The sequence below is a fragment of the Citrus clementina genome, unplaced genomic scaffold (genome assembly GCF_000493195.1).
Source record: "Citrus clementina cultivar Clemenules unplaced genomic scaffold, Citrus_clementina_v1.0 scaffold_2, whole genome shotgun sequence".
Classification (NCBI taxonomy): domain Eukaryota; kingdom Viridiplantae; phylum Streptophyta; class Magnoliopsida; order Sapindales; family Rutaceae; genus Citrus; species Citrus x clementina.
The window spans coordinates 11,745,836-11,770,438 of record NW_006262688.1 but is presented as its reverse complement, the minus strand read 5'-3'; the positions used below and the strand labels follow the sequence as shown (position 1 = coordinate 11,770,438).

At 30.1% G+C, this 24,603-nt stretch overlaps 1 protein-coding gene and 1 pseudogene across 1 annotated transcript; both read left to right on the top strand.

The window, feature by feature from the left end:
- Window positions 1-2,554: 2,554 nt before the first annotated feature.
- On the top strand, window positions 2,555-4,517 carry LOC18051347 (annotated as a pseudogene).
- Window positions 4,518-13,834: 9,317 nt separating this feature from the next.
- On the top strand, window positions 13,835-16,146 carry LOC18051346 (40S ribosomal protein S27-2). Its single transcript, XM_006446826.2, has 4 exons — window positions 13,835-13,939; window positions 15,133-15,234; window positions 15,622-15,650; window positions 15,738-16,146. Exons 1-4 carry the CDS (start codon window positions 13,937-13,939, stop codon window positions 15,862-15,864), a joined length of 261 nt encoding a protein of 86 aa, XP_006446889.1. The 5' UTR covers window positions 13,835-13,936; the 3' UTR covers window positions 15,865-16,146.
- Window positions 16,147-24,603: the final 8,457 nt, after the last annotated feature.

The following is a 24,603-nucleotide window of genomic DNA, read 5'->3' as shown; positions in this document are numbered from 1 at the left end:
TTATAATATTAAGCATTATTATTATTATTATTATTATTATTATTATGATGGGAGTGTCATGGCCTACTATTTAAACTACATGGATAAAATTAAAATTAATTATTACTTCAAACCTCAGGGTTAGGGAATTTTTCCCTTTTTTCCCCACCAATTACTTTCCTACTTTCGCAATGCATTGCCTCGTCTCTTCCAAAAATTTGCCGTCACTTTTTTTGAAAATTTCACTTCCATCTTAGCTCAACCCAGAGTTGCACGCTTCCACCAAATTGTTTTCAACCAATAGTTGCATCCACCTGTTTGCTGTTTGTTTCAATACATGTCTTCTTAACTCACCTTGGACCCATTATCAAATTCTTCTTTCCCCTCTACGTTACCGGCCCATTACCTTTTTTTTCCAGTTACCTCCAATTGTCTCTGTGTCACTTCTGTAGCCGTGGGATTATATCCAAAGGCTCATTTACTATAAGACAAAGGATTGGGGTACCAAACCCCGGACACAAATTAGCTATCCCCAATTTTTATATAGGTTATAAAAAGGAAGAGCATTTAAGTTAGTTTAAACTTGGAGGTAGCTTCATTTGATAATAATGTTGTGCGGTGACAGGGTGATGCATGTCAGCATCACTTAAAGACTCTTTCTGTAGAAATGTACACAGGTAATGAAAAAAAGAACAACTTCTATAGTAAACTAAACTTCGAGAGAGCTTCTCTCGAGGAAAATTGATGATAATTAATTATATGTAAGTCATGTGGTGGTGGGATATCAGATCTCAAATAAGTTATGAAAAAGTAAAACTTTTATGGTAGATTAAATTTCGAGTAACCTTCATCTGATGAGTTTATTCAATCTCCTTTTTGTCTGCCCATTTTCTTCAATATTGTTCCACCTTTAGTGAAGGAAATTCAATCTCCTTTTGTTTAGCCATGTTCTTCATTGTTCTGCCATTAATGGAGATATTATTGTCAATACTACTGATATTTGTATATTTGGAAACGTATAGATAGTTAAAATGTAATATACCTTTGTGGCTAATTGCGTGCTAAACTAGCACCATTGCTTTACATAAAATAAATGATTGAGTATCTGTGTAAAAAAGTGTAACTAACTAAAAATTTTCTTTTACACATATGTTAGACATTGGAATAAGCAAATCAGAAGCAGTGTTATAGAGTAAAAAAATGTTTGAAGCAATGTTTTATCTTTTTAAAATTAGACGATGATATTTTTCTTTTCAACATAACTTCTGTGCACTAAATTAATCACTTGATGATCCTTCCACCACCACCCCCGGTCCCGCTGAAAAAAAAGGGCAAATAACAAAGTAATCGCTTAATCCCAATGAGCTAAAACTATGACTTTCAATGATAAATATGTATATTCAGGAGACAATTTATCATAAAATTTGGGTAGGGATACGAAAAGTGAGAACCATTTGACAGATTGAACTTCAAGGAAGCTTCATTGATTAATAATTCCAATTCCCTTGTGTATTAGTGCTAAATTCTGGTTCATGATGTTGTCATTTGTTATTTTCACCAAATGTTACTTTCCTATGCCATTTGGTAAGTGACAGTATAAGATGTGTAACTATGTAGTTTTAGAAGGGTTTTAGAATTTTGAAAATGGGGTTCACTTTACCAGCATGAACTTGATTTGTTTGAGCAAATATTTTATTGCAGAGAGGCTAGTGTGCTATTTACGTTGAAGGACAAGATGTATGTTGAAGGTCAATATGTATATCCACGTACTTGGAAAATTGTTATGCTAGACATTTTGTCATTTGGTTGTAGCTGATATGCTGTGAGTTGCATGAGCATTCGAGTAACAAGCATTACGACAGTGGTGATAAAACTAATGCCTGCCAAGAAGGAAAGATTGTAGGTTACATATAGAGTTTTGTTTGTAAAACGAAGCTTTCTTATAAGAAATGCTTATGAGTAATTAGTGAAGGTTCTTTCTGTAAGAATCTTGACATTGTTATCTGAAATAAGTGGGAAAGAAGGCTGAACTTATCAAACCAATGCATTACAACCAGTAGCAAATAGAGTCAAGCGTAAAAATCATTTTATATATATTTTGCAAATAATATATCTTAAAATAACTGAAAAATATAAATTTATTTCCAATATTCTTTTATATGAGTATCCAACTTGAACTTTGTTAAGAAGAAAAAGGAGTGAAAAAGTGAGAGCAATGTTACAATAAAGAAGATATGCTATGAAGCCAATTTGTTCTTATGGCTGATCTCATGTTTGTGAGGCCAATGAAGGCGAATCCCACCATGTGAAAAACCCGTGCAAGTAAGTCTTATGTTCGTTTTTGCAGTACCATTTAAAATTTAATAGAGTTCAGATTTATCGAGATAAAAAATTTAAGAAAAATAAAATTTTAAAAGTGAAATTTGATGGAAACATGGTTAATTTTAACGCATGGCTTGTGTATTTTATAAATTTAATTGCGATACTTCAAGAAATGAAACTTAAAAAGTCGGTGAAACGCATTTTATATAAAGGCCATATGATGACCCAAAAGGCCCTGCCCGAGAACAGAACATTAAAACCCAACTAACGGCCAAGATCCACAACTGACTCATCCAACAGTGACGAACAACGCAATTCCCATTTTTATATAATCGTCTTAGTTTTGTTTCAAACCTCACCGCCTGCTGAGCTACTCTCTGCTGCTAGGGTTTTCTAGGGTTTCTTTCTGGTTCTCCTTTAGCATTTGCAAACATGGTGAGTTCATATCGCTCTTCTACTACTAGCCCTTTTGCGTTTTCGGCTTTACATCTTCTGGGTGTTTGTCATTTAAAATTGATCTATATATTATTCTTTTAAAAAAAAGCAATTTTTTTTGTTTTATTTGTTATATTTTATGATGCTCGTGTGTTTTTTTTTTTTTTTACGAGGCTACTATTTCTTATGTGTTTTGTGTTGTTTTGTTTTTCTATTGATTCATGTAAATCAACTAGTTTTTGTAGGTTTTTGGGAATTGATAAAATCTAGTTCTAGCAAAAATAAAATGTTCATATAGATTTTTTTGTAGTGCTATATCTTAACTTGTTAACTTTTGATTTTCTTTTAGATATGCATTAGTTGTAGGTAATCTAGAACTTTCTGTTACATCTTAAAATCTTGTGTACATATCCGTATCTTTTGTGTGTGATATGATATATGATTGTATTTGTATGTACAACACAAATTTAAAAGTCAGCAACAGAAGACATGGAGGCCTAACTGAGAATTTGAGATTTGTGACAAATAATGAGGATTGTTCGACTATTTCCTACACTCCCCAGTTATCTGTAAAATATTTAGCTACTACCATACATACATAATGTTGATTGAAGTACAAGATTATTGGGATCAATATAACCAAAAATTAATTTGTAAATATAATTTTGTTTTTGTATTTATATATTTATATTTTCCATTCAATAATGTTGCTCCTTTCTTTTTATTTGTGAATGTGGGAATAGGTTCTCCAAAATGATATTGATTTGTTGAATCCTCCGGTTGAGCTTGAAAAGAAGAAGTGCAAGCTTAAGCATCTTATTCAGTCACCCAATTCCTTTTTCATGGTAATGTGCCTTCTATTAATGTTTTATTGTTGATGTTGTTACTGTGTGAGTATCTTCTGTTAGAATGATAATAGGCTTATTTTCCAATTCTTCCAAAGGTTGGGATATTGTAATTCTAAAGTTTTTATTTCTCGAAGTACAAAATCTCAAATGTCTTGCTCATAGAATAATGATGATAAGAAGTAAACTTCTATGAAATAGTATTTGTTTTAAAATTAAATGTTTGTTATAAGTTTGAATTCCATCTTTGAGTCATAACTTGTCATTAACTCTTTTTTCTTCTTAAGTAAAATGCTACTAAATTAGTGCCAATGCATCTGGCTGAGTTTGGTTTTTTTAGTTCTTCTTCATATTATACAATTTTTTGGAGTGACACTAACTGCTTTTTCCTTTTCACATTATTGATGTAGGATGCGAAATGTTAGGGTTGCTTCAACATGTAAGTTTCTTGAGTTTTTATTTATATTTTCATATATAAATACATATTGATTCTCACTATTTGGTTTGTCGGTAAATTTCAGAACCATTATTTTCAGCCACTCTCAAACTGTCGTGGTTTGTGGCAACTGCCAGTCCGTTCTACGCCAGCCCACTGGTGGACGTGCCAGACTCACTGAGGGATGTTATTTCCGGAAAAAGGGTGACTAAATGTTACTTAATGATGGCAGAATTTTGTCACATCCTTTTTTTTTCTTTTCTCTCATTTTTCCTCTTTTGTTATGATGTATTAATTTTGATAGAACTTGTGGTGTGGTTGATGTTCTTATGTTTAAAAGATTATATTTTTAAGCGAATGTTTTGCATGCCGGCTTCTTGATTTTTGCACTCTTAAATGAGGATACTCATCTTTATAGATTACGTGATGAGCACATATGAAAATGTGCTTTAATAAGTCATCAAACCCTTTGGGAATGACCAATGTGTGCTTGTAGACAAGGTGGGATCATGTTTTGCGAGTTGTTTCCAATATAATTGGTTATATGCATTGAAGAATTTGAGTTTTGTGAATAACATACTTTTATTGTGTTCTGATACATTTACCCAGGTTATATTGAATGAGAATGTATGATTGTCCATGCACTAGTAACTCTATATTTGGGATAACCTGTGGTCCTCAAATTCTTTATTATTTGGAATGTATAAAATTTAATTCAAGATGTCAACAGAATCAGTATAGTTCGATTTGGAGTTAAAATGTTTTCATTTTTATTTAATCCATCTGTTAAAGGGTGGGAATGAAAGGAGTGAGATGCAAGTTTACTTTGGAACTAGTTTAGAAGTTAATCTTTGTTTGTTCCAATACTATAGTCATAGCCCGCACCCTGTAGCATTGTTTTTATTTCCAGAGTTATGTACTTTGGACGATGACAACAATGGTGGTGGTGATATTATTATTATTATTATTATTATTATTATTATTATTAACAACAATAAGTTTTTTAAAATAATAATCACAATTATTATAACAAATAATAAAAATGATAATAATAAACTAAGGTCATTTTTTGTTCATTTTAATTTTAAGAGAAAAGTAAACACATTATAGGAGTATAGTTCATTTTAATTCTAGTTCATTTTTATTATCGATTGGTGAACATATTATGATTTATTCTTTCATAGCTAGAGATGTTAGTCCCCATCTTGAGTTTTCCTTCCAATTTTATATGAAATTGTTCTTCTAAAACAAGTTTTTTTAAATTTGTACAAATAGAAAGTGTTATTTTTATTCTCTTAACTGCATACGAATTGATGGCAATTTGAAATGACGCCATTATTTAGAGGATCTGTCCTTGAGGTCACAATATCATTTGTTTAGAGGAACTATCCTTGAGATTACAAAAACCCGTTATTTGTTTTAATTTCTTCACTCAAAATTCCCTGGCGTATTTGTGCTACATTTTGATTCATAATGTTGTCATTTGTTATTTTCACCAAAGATGACTTTCTTGTGCCATTTATTGTTATTCATAATGTTGTCAAGCTTGAAAATGGGCTTCATTTTACCGGAATGAACTTGATTTGTTTGACCAAATATTATGTTGCAGAGAAGGTAGTATGGTATCAATTTTGAAGGGCAAGATGTGTATCACTATAATTGGAAAATTGTTACTCGCCATTTTGGTCTTTGGGTGTAGTTGATATGATGTGAGTTGCATGAGTATTTGAGTAACAATAGTGGTATTCATACCTTACTTAATACCACTCTTGGTACAACGAGTTTGCTATAGTTGCTAAACTTCTTAACAAATTGCACAAAAATTTAATAAACTTAAGTGACTTATACTTCTAAATTTCTCCTAATAACCCTCTAACTGCTTGAATTTGGATTCCAGTAATTGGGATTCTCCATGTGTTATTTTATGTGTATTTTTAAGATATTCTAATATTTTTTCTAATTCAGGTTTCTAAGTTGGGAACAACGAAATGTAAACAATGCTAAAGACTAGTTATTTATAATATTTCTATTATAATTTCTTCTAAATTAATCATTTAGAATTGATGTTTCCTATTCTATTTCCTATATTATATCCTCAGCTTAATATTACAATCTATATGGCTTTGTATTACAGCTAATATTCCTAAATTATCAACTTGTTTAATGTACTCACGAAATATTTCAACAAAACAATTTTGTAAAGTAAATCAAATATAATTATCTAAAAGGCATGCAAGTTAGATTTTAGATTTAAAAAAGATCTTATAAATAGTTGTTCTTCTCTATTAAATACTCACGATTCTTTTGCAAATCTAGGTCAAATTGATTGGAAAATCACGTGTTTTGTTACAAATACTAACAAAAATAGTAACCCTCTCTCCCCCTCCTCTTTCTTTCTAAAATTTAGAATATAAAATCAAATTTTTTTTATTAAAACTCAAAACTTTTCGTAAAACCTTCTTCTCTTAAGAGGCATGGAAATCCCAACACAAAACCTCATTTCTTTCCCAAAATGCTTTTCCTTTAGCTAAAACAATACTTAGGAGTAAAATTGGGCACTCAGAGGTCCTTCTTCAAGGATTTGGGTTTTCCTAGAAACCCAAGATTTGTTACAAAGTCTGATTTTATTCTTCGTAGAAAGGAAACATTCGTCATAAGCAAATAAAAGGATACTTGACCTTTAATGAAAGATCTATAACATGAAATTCATTCATTTATAAGCACATAGAAATTTGCAAAGGACTGGGTTTCTCTATTAAAGAAGAACTAAGTAGCTTAGCTACACCAATGGGCCTTTGGTCCAATGGAAGAAGCCTTGTACTTACAATGTTGAGTGCAAAGGTTCGAGTCTCCATAAGAGTATTATGGAGGTTAGTTTCAGTTCTTCCTCAATTATTAATTAATTGAGTGGAGACAGTCTCTCCCTTACAAAATGTGAGTGGAGCAAGCACCCCTCGAATATTAGAGAGGGTTTAAAATATCTGGACATATACTTCAGTGTGTCAATGTGAAATGTGAGTGGAGCAGGCACCCCTCGAATATTAGAGAGGGTTTAAAATATCTGGACATATACTTCAGTGTGTCAATGTATGGTGGTGGTCCCAGTTATATAGTATGATTGTAAATATTAATTGTAATGTCTGGTGTAACGTCAGTAATATTTGTATATAACAGACTTCAAAAAAAAAAAGGTAGCTTAGCTATAATATATTAGTTGAATAAAATAACTTACTTGAACTAACTTTTAAATAAAATGAGAAATTGAACAAGAGCTTTTGCAAATTGAAACTTGTTATAAGATATTTTTCTATATTTTGATTTGATTTGATTTCTTTCTCTCTTTTTTTTTCTTTTTTTTGGCTCTAATCAGTCTTCTCGATCTTCCCTTCAAAAGAAGACTCTTCTTATTTATTGAGCTCTTTCCTAGTTGCTTCTTTATCTTTTACTTTCCACATGTGTGGACCAAAATACTTCTTTAATCTTCCTGTGACGAAAGGCGGTGTCAGTAAAATAATCACTATAACTTTTCCTTTTTGAAAGTTGTGCTTTAAAAGAGGTAGTAAGTGAAGGGTGACACTTTGCTGGATCATTGTTGAGTACTGCTCTTGACACAATTTAAAAGTATTCATTATTTTTAAATGTAAGAGTGTTTAATTATAATATAATTAAGTGGGTTTACGATCGATCCATAAAAAAAGATTTAATTTATTAATTTTTTTTAAATTATCTGAGAACTAAATATATATCTTAAATACACACTATTTAATTTAAGAGAAACTATTAAAATAAATTAGTTAGGGATATGGATACATTATTAATAGATATAATTTAATAAATTATTTTCTTTTTATTTTGCTTACCGCCAAAAAGATTAATTGTATAAATTATTATTATTTTCCCATTAATTTTATTATGGAGTAAATACTTAATGTGTCGTAATTCATTTTGTTTACAATAAGTTAAAATACCATTTTATTATATTTTATACTAAGATATTAAGAATATATTGTGCCAAACTCCCTTATTTGTTTACAATAAATTAAAATTTCAATATATGTAATATGAATAAAATTAGATAGAAAATAATTTAATTTGTATAACAAAAATAAAATTTGATTAAATCATATTTGTTCTACCAAGAGTTTCATCTTACTCTAACTATTATTATTTAGCTAAGCATAATTGAAATAAAAATAATTGTTAAAATTAATTTACATATAATTAAGAAACTAAGATTGAAGATAAAACTAAATTTATTTATGAATTAAAATTCGAACTTCCAAAATAAATTACAAAAAAATTGAATGAAAAAGAAAAGAGAAAAAATTTTGAAAACTAAACCTTCCGTTTCTCACCCCTCTTCTGCACTTCTTCGCTTTCTCTCTGATTCTGCTCTTTATTTACTCATCCTCCAATTCTATTTTCTACCTTTTTTTAACTCATCCTCCAATTCTATTTTCTACCTTTTTTCTTCTCATTTCTCTATGTCTCCTCAATTCTTGCTTTCCCTTCTTTTTACAGGCAGGAGCTGCCTATTCCTTGTCTTTATTTTATTATTAAATTAAATATTTTATTATTCTTTTAAATTATTAATAGTCTCAAATGGAAACCACCTGCCACTTTACTATCAATTAACAAAGTGGCTCCTCATTTTTTATTTTTTATTTTTTATTTCAATTCAATCTATCTTTTTTGTCTTCGGCATTCGGCTTTGATTTTTCTTTATTCTTGAAACATAACTACAATATAAAATTAAAGTAAAATTAACATACCACAATTTAATTTAATAAAAAATTATATTAAAGGAGCATTAAGATAATTCATAAGTTATAAGCACATAAATCAACATTGTAAGTAAAAGAATGATACTCTTAACATTTATTAAAGGTACACTTTGTAGTGTTAATCACTTATTGTCAATATTGTGGGCCTCAATATCATCTAGATTGTTGTAAAAATCTCTACGATTATCTTCCTCTTTGCTTTATTGATCTTCCATAAGAGATCTTATGCCTTGATATCTCCTTCATACTGCCCTCGGTAGAAATCCATGAGTTGATTATTTGTGGTCTTTGAGATAAAAGAGACTTCAGGTATATTCTAGCGATAATATATTTTTTTATTGAAGTCTTCAGCATCAATTTTGGATGATCTGTGAATTCTCTAATCTCAAATTCCCTTGCTATCATTTTGCTTCTCTAATGTCTAATCTACTTGGTTAAGGAATTAGTGGTGTAGATCTAAGGTATATTTGATCTTTCTAAGTTACCAAGTTCTCAAATGGTGTTAGATCCCTGGAGAAAAATAGAATGTTGTGCTTGAAATTCATAATACACTTCATACTTGAATCTCAATTTCGGTTCATTTGATTGGAAATCAGCCACCACGAACCGTTTTCCCATTACCATTAAGTTAAGCATCGTTGATGCCAACTTTCTTTCAAATGCATTTGTTTGGTTTAGGTCTCGAACAATAACTTGATTAAGAAAATCAAAATCTAATAATAATTGCGAAGTTAATATTAGTGGTTTATCTGTGAAATTTAGTTCTATTGGTTTGTATAATCTCATATCAATGCTAACTTTTGTAATACTATAAGTGAGACGACACTTACAGTCTCTATATATTTTAGAGGCACTTTTTTACTTCTTGGGCAAACCTTTTAAGTATTGCCATGATGAGTCTCCCCTGTGATAAGAAGTTCAGGTGTTTGGTGGGCAAATCTTGGGGTTTCATAGCTATGTTTGACGAGGTCTTTGAGAAAACTCTAAATGAACTCTATTTTGTCATTTTGCATTCTAGCTAGATGTTCTTTAATGATCCTAAAAGTTTAGTACTCGTAAAGAAAAAGATTTTGTTTTCTCTCATTTATAACTCACTTGTGTTAAGTGTTCTGCGCTCATTGTCTGCTTTAATCAGTAGAGTTAAAGGTTTTTTTTTCTTTGCCTGCTATTGGCGTCGATAAATCTTGAGTTTATCCTTTAGAAAATCTCTTTCTTCATACAAATCTCAGCATCTGTCATTTAATATTTAAAATTTTTTAACCATTATTTCGAAATGATTGCAAAAATATAAAGTGTTAGCAAAAGATGAAACAAATCCACTATTTTCGTTAAAAAAAAAATCCACTATTTTAAACACATTGTGATGGGTGCTGAGACAAATATAGTGAATTGCAGCTATGTCTCTTGCTAAAGGAGTTACGAAAAAGTTCAAGCCAATTTGTTGTTTTGCAACATCAAAGGTTGATTTGAAATCATAAAATCCTTGATAGTCAGGCTTGTAAAAATTTATATTTTTTCTTAAAACTTTAGGTTAAGTAGATACAGGGGCAGAGACAGCATGTTGATTGACTGGGGGCTTACCCAACGACGATAAAAAAATTTAAAGAGTAATAAATATATAAATTTGAAAGATTTATCATACTTCAATATATGTTTATAATTGTCCTTTACGAGTTTTCATACATTGATAACGTTGCATTACAACTTCATTATCAATATTATTAAATAAGTCTTTTTCTATGTAAACAACTAAACTATCATTCATCCATTGCTCTCCCATTCGGTTTCATAACCGATTCTTCAAAATGTTCATGGCTGAAAATGCTCTCTCTACACTCGCAGTGGCAACAGGTAAAGTCAATGCCAATGTTATTAACAAGTAAACTAATGGATATACATTATGTCTCTTAGTCTCGACCATCCGCTTTGCAAGATCACCAATATCCTTTAATTGTGAAAACTCACCACTAGTGCCCATATCCAAAATATATGTATCAAGTTGAATCTCAAGTGCCATGATATCAATTGTAGAGAACTCATTTGGATGCTTCTGCTTGTTGAAGCATCATCATTTTTTTCTAAAAATTGTGGCTCCTTTCTTTTGTAAAACCTTTCCATACCTATTTCAAAATATAAATAAAGATTATGAATATTGAGTAGTTTACTTAGGCTAGTAGCACTTTTAGCATATTCCCCTATTATATAATTATATTAATGCTATAAATTAATTAACAAACATTACAAGACAATAAAGCTAAACAAGCAAATGCTTAATTGCAATTGTTATTTTCTTAATTAATAATATGTGTTCTTTTTTATGAAATCTACACTCAATCACATAATTCACATTATATTTTTTAAATACACCAATAGCCCGATGATACACTAACTAATGGGGAAGAAAAACAACTACATCAATTTCACAATAATTATATATGATTTATAAACAATAAAATAAAAAGTAAATAAAATATTAATTTGTACCTTAATTTTATTGAATGAAGAAACGAGGGGTTGTTTGAAATTTGGAGGAGAAATCACTTTCCACTTTGCTTTTGGAGATGCCGAAACAAGAAGAAGATGATTTACGCAAATTCCACTGTCTGTCACTGCTGTTTTGCTTTTGGAGATGCCGAAACAAGAAGATGATTTAGGGGTTTCAGATTTGCGTATTGGTGCAGGCAGTGGAATTGGAGAAAGGTAAAGAATAATAAAATATTATTAATGGGTTCGTGGGTTATTTAAAAATTTGATTAATATTAATATTTGTGGGCTTAATTTTAGTTTGTAAAGCTCATATCTTTTTATTTGTTTTAAAAACTTAAAGTATGTAATTATGTTTATGTGTTAGGGGTTTGAATATAAATTAGTGGGGGCTTAGGAAAAAATTTATTAGAAATTTTTGATAAATTAAATTAGTTAATAAAGGATTTTTTTTTTTTTCAGTGGGGACTTAAATCCCCACTGGTCCCAAGCTGGATCCGCCACTGAGTAGATAGATACCTGGTGTAGATCTCATAAAAACTGAAATTCTTGCTCAAAGGTTTGCTTTGAATTTTTGAAAAATAAAATGTTAATGCATTTAAGGCTGCTAAGATCTTACTACTATCACCCTTTACATTCCAGATGTTGTCTAGAAGACAATGTTGTGATGCATCTATCTTACTACAAGGTAGAGGCTTGAAAGATAAATTAGTCCCTTTTAGGAATGTTGGTAGACTAATATAAATGAAGGTCATTCTCTTATCGTTAATCTACAAAATTGTAAAGTATATTAGAATAAATTTCTCCACTTAAGTAATTAATTAATCTATTATCCATTCCTTTGATGTGTTCAGATTTTACTTTATAGATTTCGTGATGACCACATATGAAAAGGTGCTTTAATAAGCCATCAAACCCTTTGGGAATGACCAATGTGTGCTTGTAGACAGGGTGGGATTGTGTTTTGCGAGCAGTTTCCAATATAATTAGTTTTATGCTTTGACGAATTTGAGTTTTGTGAATAACGTACTTTTTATTGTGTTCTGATACATTTACCCAGGTTATATTGAATGAGAATGAATTATTGTCCATGCACTAGTAACACTATATTTGGGATAGCTTGTAGTCCTCAAATTATTTATTATTTGGAATGTGCAAAATTTAATTCAAGATGTCAGCAAAATCAGTATAACTCAATTTGGAATTAAAATGTTTTCATTTTATTTGTTCCTTCCGTTGAAGGGTGGGAATTAAAGGAGTGAGATGCAGGTTTACTTTGGAACTAGTTTAGAAGTTAATCTTTGTCTGTTCCAATACTATAGTCGTAGCCTGCACTCTGCAGCATCAGTTTCATTTCTGGAGTTATCTGGTTTACCTGTCGTGCCTGTTTTCTAAACTAGCAGGCTGCCCCCGCCAACTTTGTTCAATGGAATATTTAAAGTGGATTCCTATTTGATCTTTAGGCCCTCATTGATGTTCATTTATCTTGCTTCTTTTATATTTTTATGCTGGGTGGGGTGGCCATGAAAGTGATGCTTGTCTCCTTTCTGTGCATCAATTATTACTGTGAAGATGTATGAAGATCATTTCTGTCAATGATGGCAAAAGATTCCACTTCAATTCTTCATCAAATTGTTTATTACTTAAAATCTGTTGGCGTTACAATCAGCGAGTTATGAGAGATTAATTTCATACAATTATAACATAATTAGTCACTCGTACTACTAAGGTTTTATTTAGTGTAGTTTTCTGAATAAAATTTATTTAAATAGAGCCTTTGTTAATAGAGTTTTTACGAGTAGAATTTTCACCAAAAATATTTTAGTTGTTTGATAGTCAATGAGAACTTTTACTAAAAATTGTAAAATGAATTTAACAAGTAAATTTTATAACATTATGTTATTAAAACAATAAAATAAAATAAAATTGTCAAATAAAAATGATACTTTTAGATAATTTAACATTTTAAAAATGCTTTTCAACGTCTATCACTAAAATTTTAAAATTTGAGTTTCGAAATGTTAGAGGCAAAATAATTTATTTAATTTTTAAAAACTCTATTAAAAAATTAATCAAGTAACAACAAAAAAATTGAAAAGAACTTATGGCATTAAATGAGTACTTATATCTAATAAACGAGTCATACCAAACATACACTAAATATATTTTTAGCTGAAAAATATACGCTATATAAAGATAGTAATTAACAAGAGAAAATTTTAATTCTCCCATGGCTGGGGACTTGAACTTTTTTGTTAGTCTATACCCCATGGCCGGGTGATTTCCATGCACCAAACTCTTTTAAGAACATTGATAATTATATAAAATTATGAATAAGATGCAGACAGAATACCTTTCAGACTGAATAAGTGCATGCTTTTAACGTGTGTTTTAAACATATTCGGTGTACAATTTTTTACGAAGCCCATAAGATGCCCCAAGAGGCCCGGCCCCAGAACAAGGCAATAAAACCCAGCGAACGGTCAGGATCCACAACTGATTAATCCAACGGTGAAGAAGAGCGCAATTCCTATTTTTATATAACCATCTTAATTTCGTTGCAAGCCTCTCAGCCTCCTGAGTTACTCTCTGCTGCTAGGAATTTCTAGGGTTTCCTCCTGAATCTCGTGTGGCAATAGCAATTAGCAAGCATGGTGAGTTCATATTTCATATTTTATGATGCTTGTGTGCTTGTTTTATTACGAGGCTACTATTTTGTATGTGTTTTGTTTTGTTTTGTTTTTTTTTCCTATTGATTCATGTAAATCAACTAGTTTTGGGAATTGATAAAATCTAGTTCTGATTTATCCGATCCATATTCTGTTCCATCTGTATATTCCGGCAGAGCATATCGATATCGGCGAATTTGCCTCTTTATTAGGTTGCTATAGGCTGGGCGCTTTAACCATTCAGCCATGGATGTTTGCCTCTTGCGTTTTCATCTCTCTATCTTCTAACTTCTCTTTCTAGAAAACTCTGGAAAGGGAAAAAAATAAAAATAAAAATTGAAAAAAGGATCAGTTTGAGGCCGTGTCTCGTTTGATGTTTACGATATATTTTCGGTTGAAATGCTGGAACCGCCCATTTTGTAGATAGTGTTCCAGTAACACTATCATATTCATGTTCCTAGAAGGTTCAACCCCAGCCTTTCGCTGTTTCGCAGTCGGGATGTTTGAATTATGTCGTCTTATCTTTGACTCATGGTTAAGTTTATAACTTAGCTAATGGGCTCTGTTGTTAACTCATGCCCTTAAACAACTTTATGGTGGGAGTTAAAGTCTCAGAACATGTTAGTGATTATAACAAGATAAGAGTTATAAATTCTTATACAAATTAATATATCATAATTTAATTGATTGGATTAGATAAATCTCATCTTAAAAGACTTATTTTTATTATTTTGTATTTTTATCCAATCAATGAATTTAAACCACATCTCTTTGTAAAAGAATAAATTTATAAAAGATTTTCTAGTTGTGTTGTCATTGGTTGTTACTCCATTTCCCTCTCAATTTCAGAACTGAATCGAGGTAACTATATCTACAAGAATGTGAGTGGAGTATAATATTTGTGAGGACAAAAATGTGAATTGTGTGTACCGTCAAACAAAATGAGTATTGTTGCACTTAGCTTACAGTGGCTATTTTCTAGACTTTCCAGTTCTCTGCAAAGAGTTTAGCGACTACCATACATATATAATACCAATAGAAGCACTAGATTATTATGATCATTATAACCAAAAATTAACTTGCAAATATAATTTGGTTTTAGTGTTGATATTTTTCTTTCTTTTTTGGTGGGTAATAATGTTGCTTCTTTGTCTTTTTATTTGTGAATGTGTGAATAGGTTCTCCAAAACGATATTGATTTGTTGAATCCTCCTGCTGAGCTTGAGAAGAAGAAGCACAAGCTTAAGCGGCTTGTTCAATCCCCCAATTCCTTTTTTATGGTAATGTGCCTTCTTTTAATGTTCTATTTGTTGTTGTTGTTGTTACTATGTTAGTATCTTCTGTTAAAATAGTAATAGGTTTATTTTCCAATTCTTGCAAAGGTTGTGATATTGTAATTCTAAAATTTTTATTTCCGGAAGGACAAAATCTCAAATTTCTTGTTCATAAACAAATTGTTCATAGAGTGACGATGATAACAATTAGATTTTAACGATATAGTATTTGTTTTAAGATTAAATGTTTGTTATGGGTGTGAATTCTATCTTTAAGTCATAACCTGTGGAGCCTTTTTTTCTTTCAGCTGAGTTTGGTTGGTTTATTCTTTTTCATATTTATACTATTTGCCGGACTGACTGCTTTTTTCCTTTTTCACATTATTGATGCAGGATGTGAAATGTCAGGGTTGTTTCAACATGTAAATATCTTGAGTTTTTATTTATATTTTCATTTAAATTTATAAATAGATATCGACTCTCACTTTTTGGTTTGTCTGTAAATGCAGAACAACTGTTTTCAGCCACTCTCAAACTGTTGTGGTTTGTGGCAACTGCCAATCCGTTCTGTGCCAGCCCACTGGTGGTCGTGCCAGACTCACTGAGGGATGCTCGTTCAGAAGAAAGGGTGACTAAGTGTTGCCTAAATGATAGATCTTTTCATTTTGGTTATGATGTATTAATTTTGGTAGAAGTTTTAAGGTTAGACAGTGTTTTAACCTTTTGTTTCAAATTTAATTTTGGAAGAAAATATTTTTAAGTGAATGTTTTTTAATCACGTCATCTTTGATTTTTTACACCTTGAATGAGGATACAACTATTCATGGACTATGTCGTGTCCGTATATGCAAAGGTAAACATAAGTTACCCAACCCTTTAGGAAACGCCATCTGTGCTGAAGTTTATGAATGAGTTTTAGGATCTCTGTTGACAGTGTTGGACCGGCTTGCATCTTTTAACTAGTGCCCAGTGTAATTAGTAATGCGCATTCTGTATTAATTTTGGGTTTTGTGAATTACAAACCTGTGTTGTGTTGTGGCCGTTACTCAGGTTACCTTTGAATTTATGTGATTGTCCGGGCACTGGTAAGTGGTAATTCCTTTAATGATAACCAACGTGGATGAAACAAATTTGATTGCGTTGAATTTATGACTGTCAAATGTCTTAATGCCTTTAGTTCAATGTTATTCTAGTCCTCAAAAATCTTTATTCTTTCAAATCTGCAAAATTAAAATTAAGGGGTCAACTGGGTCAATATAAGTCAAATTACGGGATGAGTAGAATTAGTTTGGAATCAAAATGTCTTCTTTTGGATTTGTTCCTCTGCCTGTTCCAATGATAGAATCGTAGCCTGAAGCCCCGCAGCACTATTTCCATCTGCAGTTGTATTTGGTTCACCAGTTGGTGACTGTTTGCTAACCCAGGCGTGCCCAGGGGAGGCGAGAATGGGGGTTGTTGCATTTCCAAGTAGGGACAAGGGATGAGGATCTTTTTAGGGTCCTTTTGTTGTCGAAGTTTTAAATTAAGAAAGTTGGAGTAATGAAATAAAATTTAAATATGAATATATTATTTTTAAATAATAATTTTGATAAAAACAATCATTGATATTAAAGATATTTCTCTTTCATCAAATTAATTTAGTTTACAAATAACAGCTGTAAATGTTTACCAAATATACTAGTTTTATAAAAGCTATAATGTTCCAAGTTCAGAAACTTTAATTGGCTTCTTGTAGTGGGAAATATTATTCCATACCATGAGTTTGTCTTTTAATTTTATATGAGAATGTTTCGGGAAAACACATTTTAAATTTGGACTCACTGTTTTTTTTTTTTTTTTTCTGAGTTTTATGTATTGGTGATATTCCAAATGACCCCATTTTCTCCTGTAACTTGTAAATGATTGGGCTACCACTAATAATAATATGCTCCGAATCCGTTCGTGATGCCTATTTACACTATTAAAGAAGTGAGAAGACGTGTCCATTGAAACCAATAATTTGATACAACGTCACCATCATGTTGATAATTTCATGAACTAATTGACTGCTTAATCATCATGTAATTGAAATATGAACTAAAGTTTATCTTTTTATCTTGGAAGTCTTTTGATATAGTGGAAGTGGATGATAATATTATTTTTTATACGGATATATTTTTAAAATATTTAATTTTAAAAAGTTAATTTGTAATATTATTAAATTATATAATTTTATATTTTATTAAAAAATAAATTTATTAAATTTTATAACTTAAAAACATATTCGTATTAAAAAAAATAAAGAGATCAATACCCAAAAATGATTATTAAAAAGAATAATGATATTTATCCATAAAGGACCTACTGGAGCCACAGAAACTGCAGCGGAAGCAGAATGTTGCCGTTTTTGTGGCCCATGATTTGGGAGGGGAAACAAAAATGGAGAAGAAAAGTTGGCCACAGTTACGCAAATATCTGAACTCTAATACTAATAAGTAAAATCACTGGGCCCAGTTGTCATCCCAACCACGTATGAGGCTTCATTTAGCACACACCCACTTTTAAAAAAATAATTATAAAATAATAAATTAAGAAGAAAATTTGGAGAAATAATCAATTGAATCATTCTTAAATTTTTTTTCTTTTCACTAATGACTTAGGTTTTCAACTATTTGATCACTAACGTCTTGTCTGGAATTGATATTAGGTATCTATAGCTTTAAAGCTATAATATCAAAGTATTTGATAAATACTAACTACTATAATTTAAAAGTTAAGTTAATTTAATTTTACATTTGTATCATAAAAAAATTATGCTATTTTTAATAATTTTGTTAAAATTATTATTTAAAAATAATATTCGCTCCATATTATTAATTTTTATTTTATACCCATAAAATTTTCCCTAGAGCACATGTAGCTTAAATGTTACCGTATCTCAAAACCAAATAGGGACTAAAAGTTGTTTTAACATCAGTTTAATTTGACAATTTTATTTTTATAAGGTAAAAATATCAAATCACTAATAAAAACTTCAAAACGGTTTTTATTTTATACTAAATTTATTATTCTATATATAAAATTTATCAGACTATTAAATTGATATCCTGATGACATGATATCTTAGTCATAAATTATTATAAAGACATGTATGATAAAAGATGATTAAAAAAAAAAACATAACTCAACACACAACTAAATCCAAATTCATTAATATTAGGGTTATCATTCGTGACGATCATGTGTTTGTTACCTATAGAGCTGGAAAAATTTGATACGACCCGATTACCCGACACGAATAAATGGGTATGAGTTGTCAAATTTAACACGATTATCAAATGAGTTAAGTCCGGATCGACACGATTTTTTTCCGTGTCGAGTTAGGGTTAAAGTTCTTAACCCATTTACCCGATCAATGACCTGATTATATTTTCTATTTTAAAATAATTTGTAGGTTCTTATTATCAAAACTCAACTATTAGAGATGATTCTCTCTTTTATTTTTATTTTTTGAAAAGATGAACATAAACATAGTATTTTATTTATAAAATTTTATATACAATTAGAGCTTCAATACTGTAAATGTGTAAAATATTGTTAGACATGTATATTTTATAATATTGATATATAATATAATATAATATAATATATGTAATTAAAACTTCAATAGTGTAAATGTATAATATTTTGATAGATATGTACATTTTATAATATCAATAAATTATGTATGTATGACAGTATATAAATATTTGATATAAATTTTATTCAATGTATAGATATTAAGCGGGTTATTGGGTAACTTGATTATTTTTCCGTATCAGATTTGGGTCTTAATATTTTGACACGATTATTAAATGGGTCAGATTTGGGTCGACCTAAATTTAATACGATATGAACACGACCCGATAACTTGTTTTGACAGCTCTAACTCTTTATAATTCAAATATGGGGCAAAATCATAATTTTGCACCAACGATCTCACATCAAATCACAGTACCAACCAAACCAAACCGTTAATTACTACTTGTTTATTGGCCGAGTATCAACTGTCACGTGCCAATTGGTTTCTTCATCAAGAAAGTTAATGCAACCCAACCCAAAATTCCGGTTTGGAAAGGTACACCCGACTAATGAAACCGATCTAGAATCACTTGCTATCTTGAACAATCATGTATATCAATTATGGATTTAATTTAGGAAAATTATCATTGGTTTACGCTAAATTTATTCTTTTATTAAAAATATTATAACACTTTTAAGAGTGCATCAATCGTCTACCCTAAATTGACAAAAGTTATATGCCGACCACTAAACTGTTAGCTGTCATTTGAAAGTTAACAGAGTTGTAGCGAATTGATGATTTTACACTTAAAAATTATCACTTATATACCTTTAAAATCTTTTATTATCACTTATATACCCTAAAATTATCACTTGTATCATATGAAAAGACCAAATTACCCCTCTAACGTCATCATATTTAAACGGCAACTAACGGTTTGGTGGACGGCATATACATTTTGTCAACTTAAGGTGGACAACTGATATGCCCTGAAAGTGTTGTGATAAATTTGATAAGAAGTAAACTAAGGGTATACGATTGATAATTTCTCTTGAATTTAATGTTGAGCTGAATTGTAATCAATTGTTTATAATACGTACATATATAATAATAGGAAATTTTCAGCCTTATACCCTTAAATGACACCCGTATCAAACGTGTGTGAGCACTTTTCAAGTGTATCACTCGTATACCCTAAGTTGACAAAACACTTATGCCGTCCACCAATCCGTTAACTTCCGTTTGCAAGCGTTGACATTATAAGGGTAATCTAGTCTTTTAAGATTGACGAAATTTTTATTAAAAAAATGACATGTCATCCTATTTGCCTAGTAAAAAATGACATGACATATGATATATATTGATAAAAATGACATGTCATCCCATTTATCCGATAATTATTAATAATTGCTAAAAAAAATATTTTACAACCAAATCTACTCCTCCAAAATTTAACCTACATTTTTGAAGATCTACTCCTCCAAACTCCAACTGGAAATTTTTATGGTGCAATATGTATAATTGTAAATAATATGTTGTTAATAATTTTTTATGGTATAATATGGATATTTTTTTATAGATAATTGTTAATAATATGTACCATTAATAATTTATTTTTTTAATAAAAAATGTATTATTAATAAAAAAATAAAAAAATTGTGTATTGAAAATTTACGTTAATTTTTAGGGTAAATTTATTTTTTTACCTCATTTTGAGTTTTAAGGGCAAAATAGTCAATTTGCCATAATTCTGTTAACTTTCTAACGGAAGTTAACAGATTGATGGACGGCAAAAATATTTTGTCAACTTAGGGTATACGAGTGATACACTTGAAAAGTGTTCACACACGTTTGATACAAGTGTCATTTAAGAGTATATGATTGATAATTTTCCTATAATAATATATAAATAAAATTTAATTAAGTTTATATTTTTATTTAGTAACTACTAATTGTATCTTTTTAAAAAGTTGGTAAAAAATTCAACACAATCAAATACCCTCCGCAGGCGTGGTTCTTATAGCACTCTTAGGTTTTGATGTGATGATTGATGAACCACGCTTTTTTGTCCTTGTGGGTTAGCTTCTCTCGTGCCTGCTTTTTGAGGCCTTTGCTGCCTCTTTAAGCTATCTCTTTTCATAATTAATTGCCATAGCCATACAACTCGAAACCCTAACTGCTTTAACGCCTGGTTTTGTTAAACCCTATTTTAGCGAGACTACAAAAAGGTTTCGATAAAACCATCGTATCATTTCATTAAATAACACAATCATTTCATAGAATTTAATCGAAACAGGCGTACGAAATTCATGTACAATAGTTATATTTCGATGAAAAACTTTTGAGAGAAAGGAATCATCCAATTTGCCTCTTGCTTGGATCAAGTCCTCGTGTATGTAAAATTGGGAGTAAACTTTCTTTCAGATGTTTAGAAGTACATGAAATTTATTGTGAGTCATGATATCTCGACTGCATCATCAAGGTTCTTGCATATTTTTAATTTATTATATATTGTCATTTGAAAAGAAGGAAAAAAAGAACATTAAATTGAAGAACATGAATATATCCCTTTGAAAGCCGTGCTTGATCGACCAAATTATAACGTAAAGAAGAATTGAATATAAGTACTTGTCCCACAAAAAGATGCCAAATGGAAATGCTCCATGAATTCATAGACAAAAGAATCGATGCCAAAGCAAAGCATACGGCATAAAGTCTTTCAGAAATAGAGAGAACTTATGAATGATTACTTGCAAATGGATCCTATCAAATACTTGTAACAGTAGAATCTTGACTTGGTCTTGGGATATAAAATTGTTAAATTCAATATAATATTTTGAGAATGAATGAAGTTGAGAGGAAGAAATTAATAGGCCGGTGATAGCATCCAACCAACCGAAAGCTCTCACATGGGCTTGACGTTATTAATTCATTGCCATTATGAACACTGCAAATATGGTGGCTGTTGGTCAACAGTTTAGACGCAGCGAAATATGTGTACACAGTCAATCAACAAAACTGATTATTAATTTAACTTTTCTTTCAAGTTTGAGCATAAATATATATATTTCTGGGGAATTATATTTTTTTATTATGTATATGAAGTTCACATTTAATTCAGAAATGATGTTTAAAATCTATGAGTTCTAACTGAAGATCTCAACCAAGAATATATACGTATGCATGTACGTATAACGTATCAATTTGGCCTGGTTCGACAAGTCTTGAGCATGTGATACATTTGTCCATAAAGACATGCATGTCGGCATGCACGTGGGTATCCCATCAAGTCATTTTCACATTTATTGTCACATTTATTGTTCTCCAGACGTCAAAATATATATAAACATTTTCTAAGGGAAATTTGTAACCTACCCCTAAATAAATTGATATTTTACATCAGGTCCCCAATAAATTTGACTTATTACACTGCGCACCTAAAAAAATTGATATTTTTGCACCACGCCCCCAATTCCGTTATTTTCCCAGTTAAGTTTAACGTCTCCGTTTAACTTTTGATTGAATGATAAAACTGCCCCTCTATGTAAAAAAATAAAATTTTTAGCTCATTTAATTTTTTAAGGTTTTTTTTTCAATTGCAATAAAAAAAAAACAATTCTTCTTACATGTTCATTGTCACCACTATTATTTTTTCTTTAATTTTTTAAAGATTTTTTTTCAATTTTAATAAAAAAAATTCTTGTTACATGTACATTTGTCACCACTATTATTTTCCTTTAATTTTTTTAAAGATCTTTATTTCAATTGCAATAAAAAAAATTTCTTGTTACACGTACATTGTCACCACTATTATTTTTTCTTTAATTTTTTAAAGATTTTTATTTCAATTTTAATAAAAAAAATTCTTGTTACATGTACATTTATCACCACTATTATTTTCCTTTAATTTTTTAAAGATTTTTATTTTAATTGTAATAAAAAAATTTCTTGTTACATGTACATTGTCACCACTATTATTTTTCCTTTAATTTTTTAAAGATTTTTATTTTAATTACAATAAAGAGAATTCCCATTAAAATTAATTTAAGGAATAAACTTCCAATTTTACCCCTCCACCGTTAAACTTAACTGAGAAAATAACGGAATTGGGGGCGTGGTGCAAAAATGTCAATTTTTTTGGGTGCACAGTGCAACAAGTCAAATTTGTTGGGGACGCGGTGCAAAATGTCAATTTATTTGGAGGTAGGTTACAAATTTCTCATTTTCTAATTCAAAATTTTATAGCGGCGGTAAGTTCAAAAAAAAAAAATTAAAATTTGTGCAGCTTAAATTTTAATTTCGCAATGTTGTTAAACTTTATAATTTTAAAGTTTTTTCAAATTTTTTTAAACTTTAAAATTTTAGACTAAAAAATTATATACAACGTCTCTATAATAAAAAAAAATTCCCATTAAATATTATATTTATTTTTAAACAATTATTCTTTCAAATAATAGTCAATCCACCGACATAAATGTTTACCAAACAATTGGTGGTATGCCACATTGCATACATGGGACAGAATTTTTATGGTAGATTAAAATTTGAAGAAGTTTCATTGATGATGATAATAGCATACAGTGAAGTAGTGGTACCCGCATTACCAAATATTAAAGACTTTCTCCATAATTTTTATGTAGGTTATGAAAAGGTAGAACATTTAAGTTAGTTTAAACTTCGAGGTAGCTTCATTTTGATAATAATGTTGTGCGGTGAAACGGTGATGCATGTCAGTATCACTTAAAGACTCTTTATATAAAAATGTACACAAGTAATGAAAAATGAAGAATTTTATAGTTAATTAAACTTTGAAAAAATTTACTAATAGGTCTTTGGTCTAGTGGGAGAGTCATTACACTTATAATATTAAGAATAATAGTTTTAGTCTCTATAAAAGTATTATAGAAGTTAGTTTCAGTCTTTATTCAATTATTAAATAATTGAGTAGAGACAGTCTCGACACCCCTCAAATATTAGAGAGGGAGTAGAGACAGTTTCGACACCCCTCGAATATTAGAGAGGAATTAAAGAATATGGGCAATATTATGGGGGTTAGTTTTAATTCTTCAATTATTAAATAATTGAGTGGATGGTTTAAAGAATTTGGCAACATTATGCGGGTTAGTTTTAGTCCTTCAATTATCAAATAATTGAGTGGAGACAGTCTTGACACCCTTCAAATATTAAAGAGGATTTAAAGAATTTGGGCAGTGCTTCAGAGGAGTACATGCTACGATAAAGGTCACAATTATCTAATCTATTTGTAAATATTAATTGTAATATTTAAGTATAACAGTATTAAAAAAAAAAAAAAAGAACTTCCAAAAAGTTTCATTCGAGGACAATTGATGATAATTATATGTAAGTGATGTGGTGGTGGTATATCAGATCTCAAATAAGTTATGAAAAAAGTAAAACTTTTTATGGTGGATTAAATTTCGAGTAACCTTCATCTGATGAGTTTATTCAATCTCCTTTTGTCTGCCTGTTTTCTTCATTGTTCCACCTTTAGTGCAGGAAATTCAATCTCCTTTTGTTTAGCCGCGTTCTTCATTGTTCCGCCATTAATGAAGATAATATTGTCAATACTACTGATATTTGTATTTTTGGAAAAGTATAGATAGTTAAAATGTTATATATCGTTGCGACTAATTGCGTGCTAAACCAGCACCATAGCTTTAGATAAAATAAATGATTGAGAATCTGTGTAAAAAAGTGTAACTAACTAACTTCTGTGCACTAAATTAATCACTTGATGATCCTTCCACCACCCACCACCCCCCCCCCCCCCCCCGGGACAGCTTGCTTGAAATAAAAATTATGATGTAAGCAAG

Excerpts from the sequence above, each read along its gene's own strand:
- LOC18051346 (XM_006446826.2), top strand. Across the intron at positions 15,235-15,621 it reads CCCCCAATTCCTTTTTTATG|GATGTGAAATGTCAGGGTTG; the intron begins GTAATGTGCCTT and ends TTATTGATGCAG. Across the intron at positions 15,651-15,737 it reads TGTCAGGGTTGTTTCAACAT|AACAACTGTTTTCAGCCACT; the intron begins GTAAATATCTTG and ends CTGTAAATGCAG.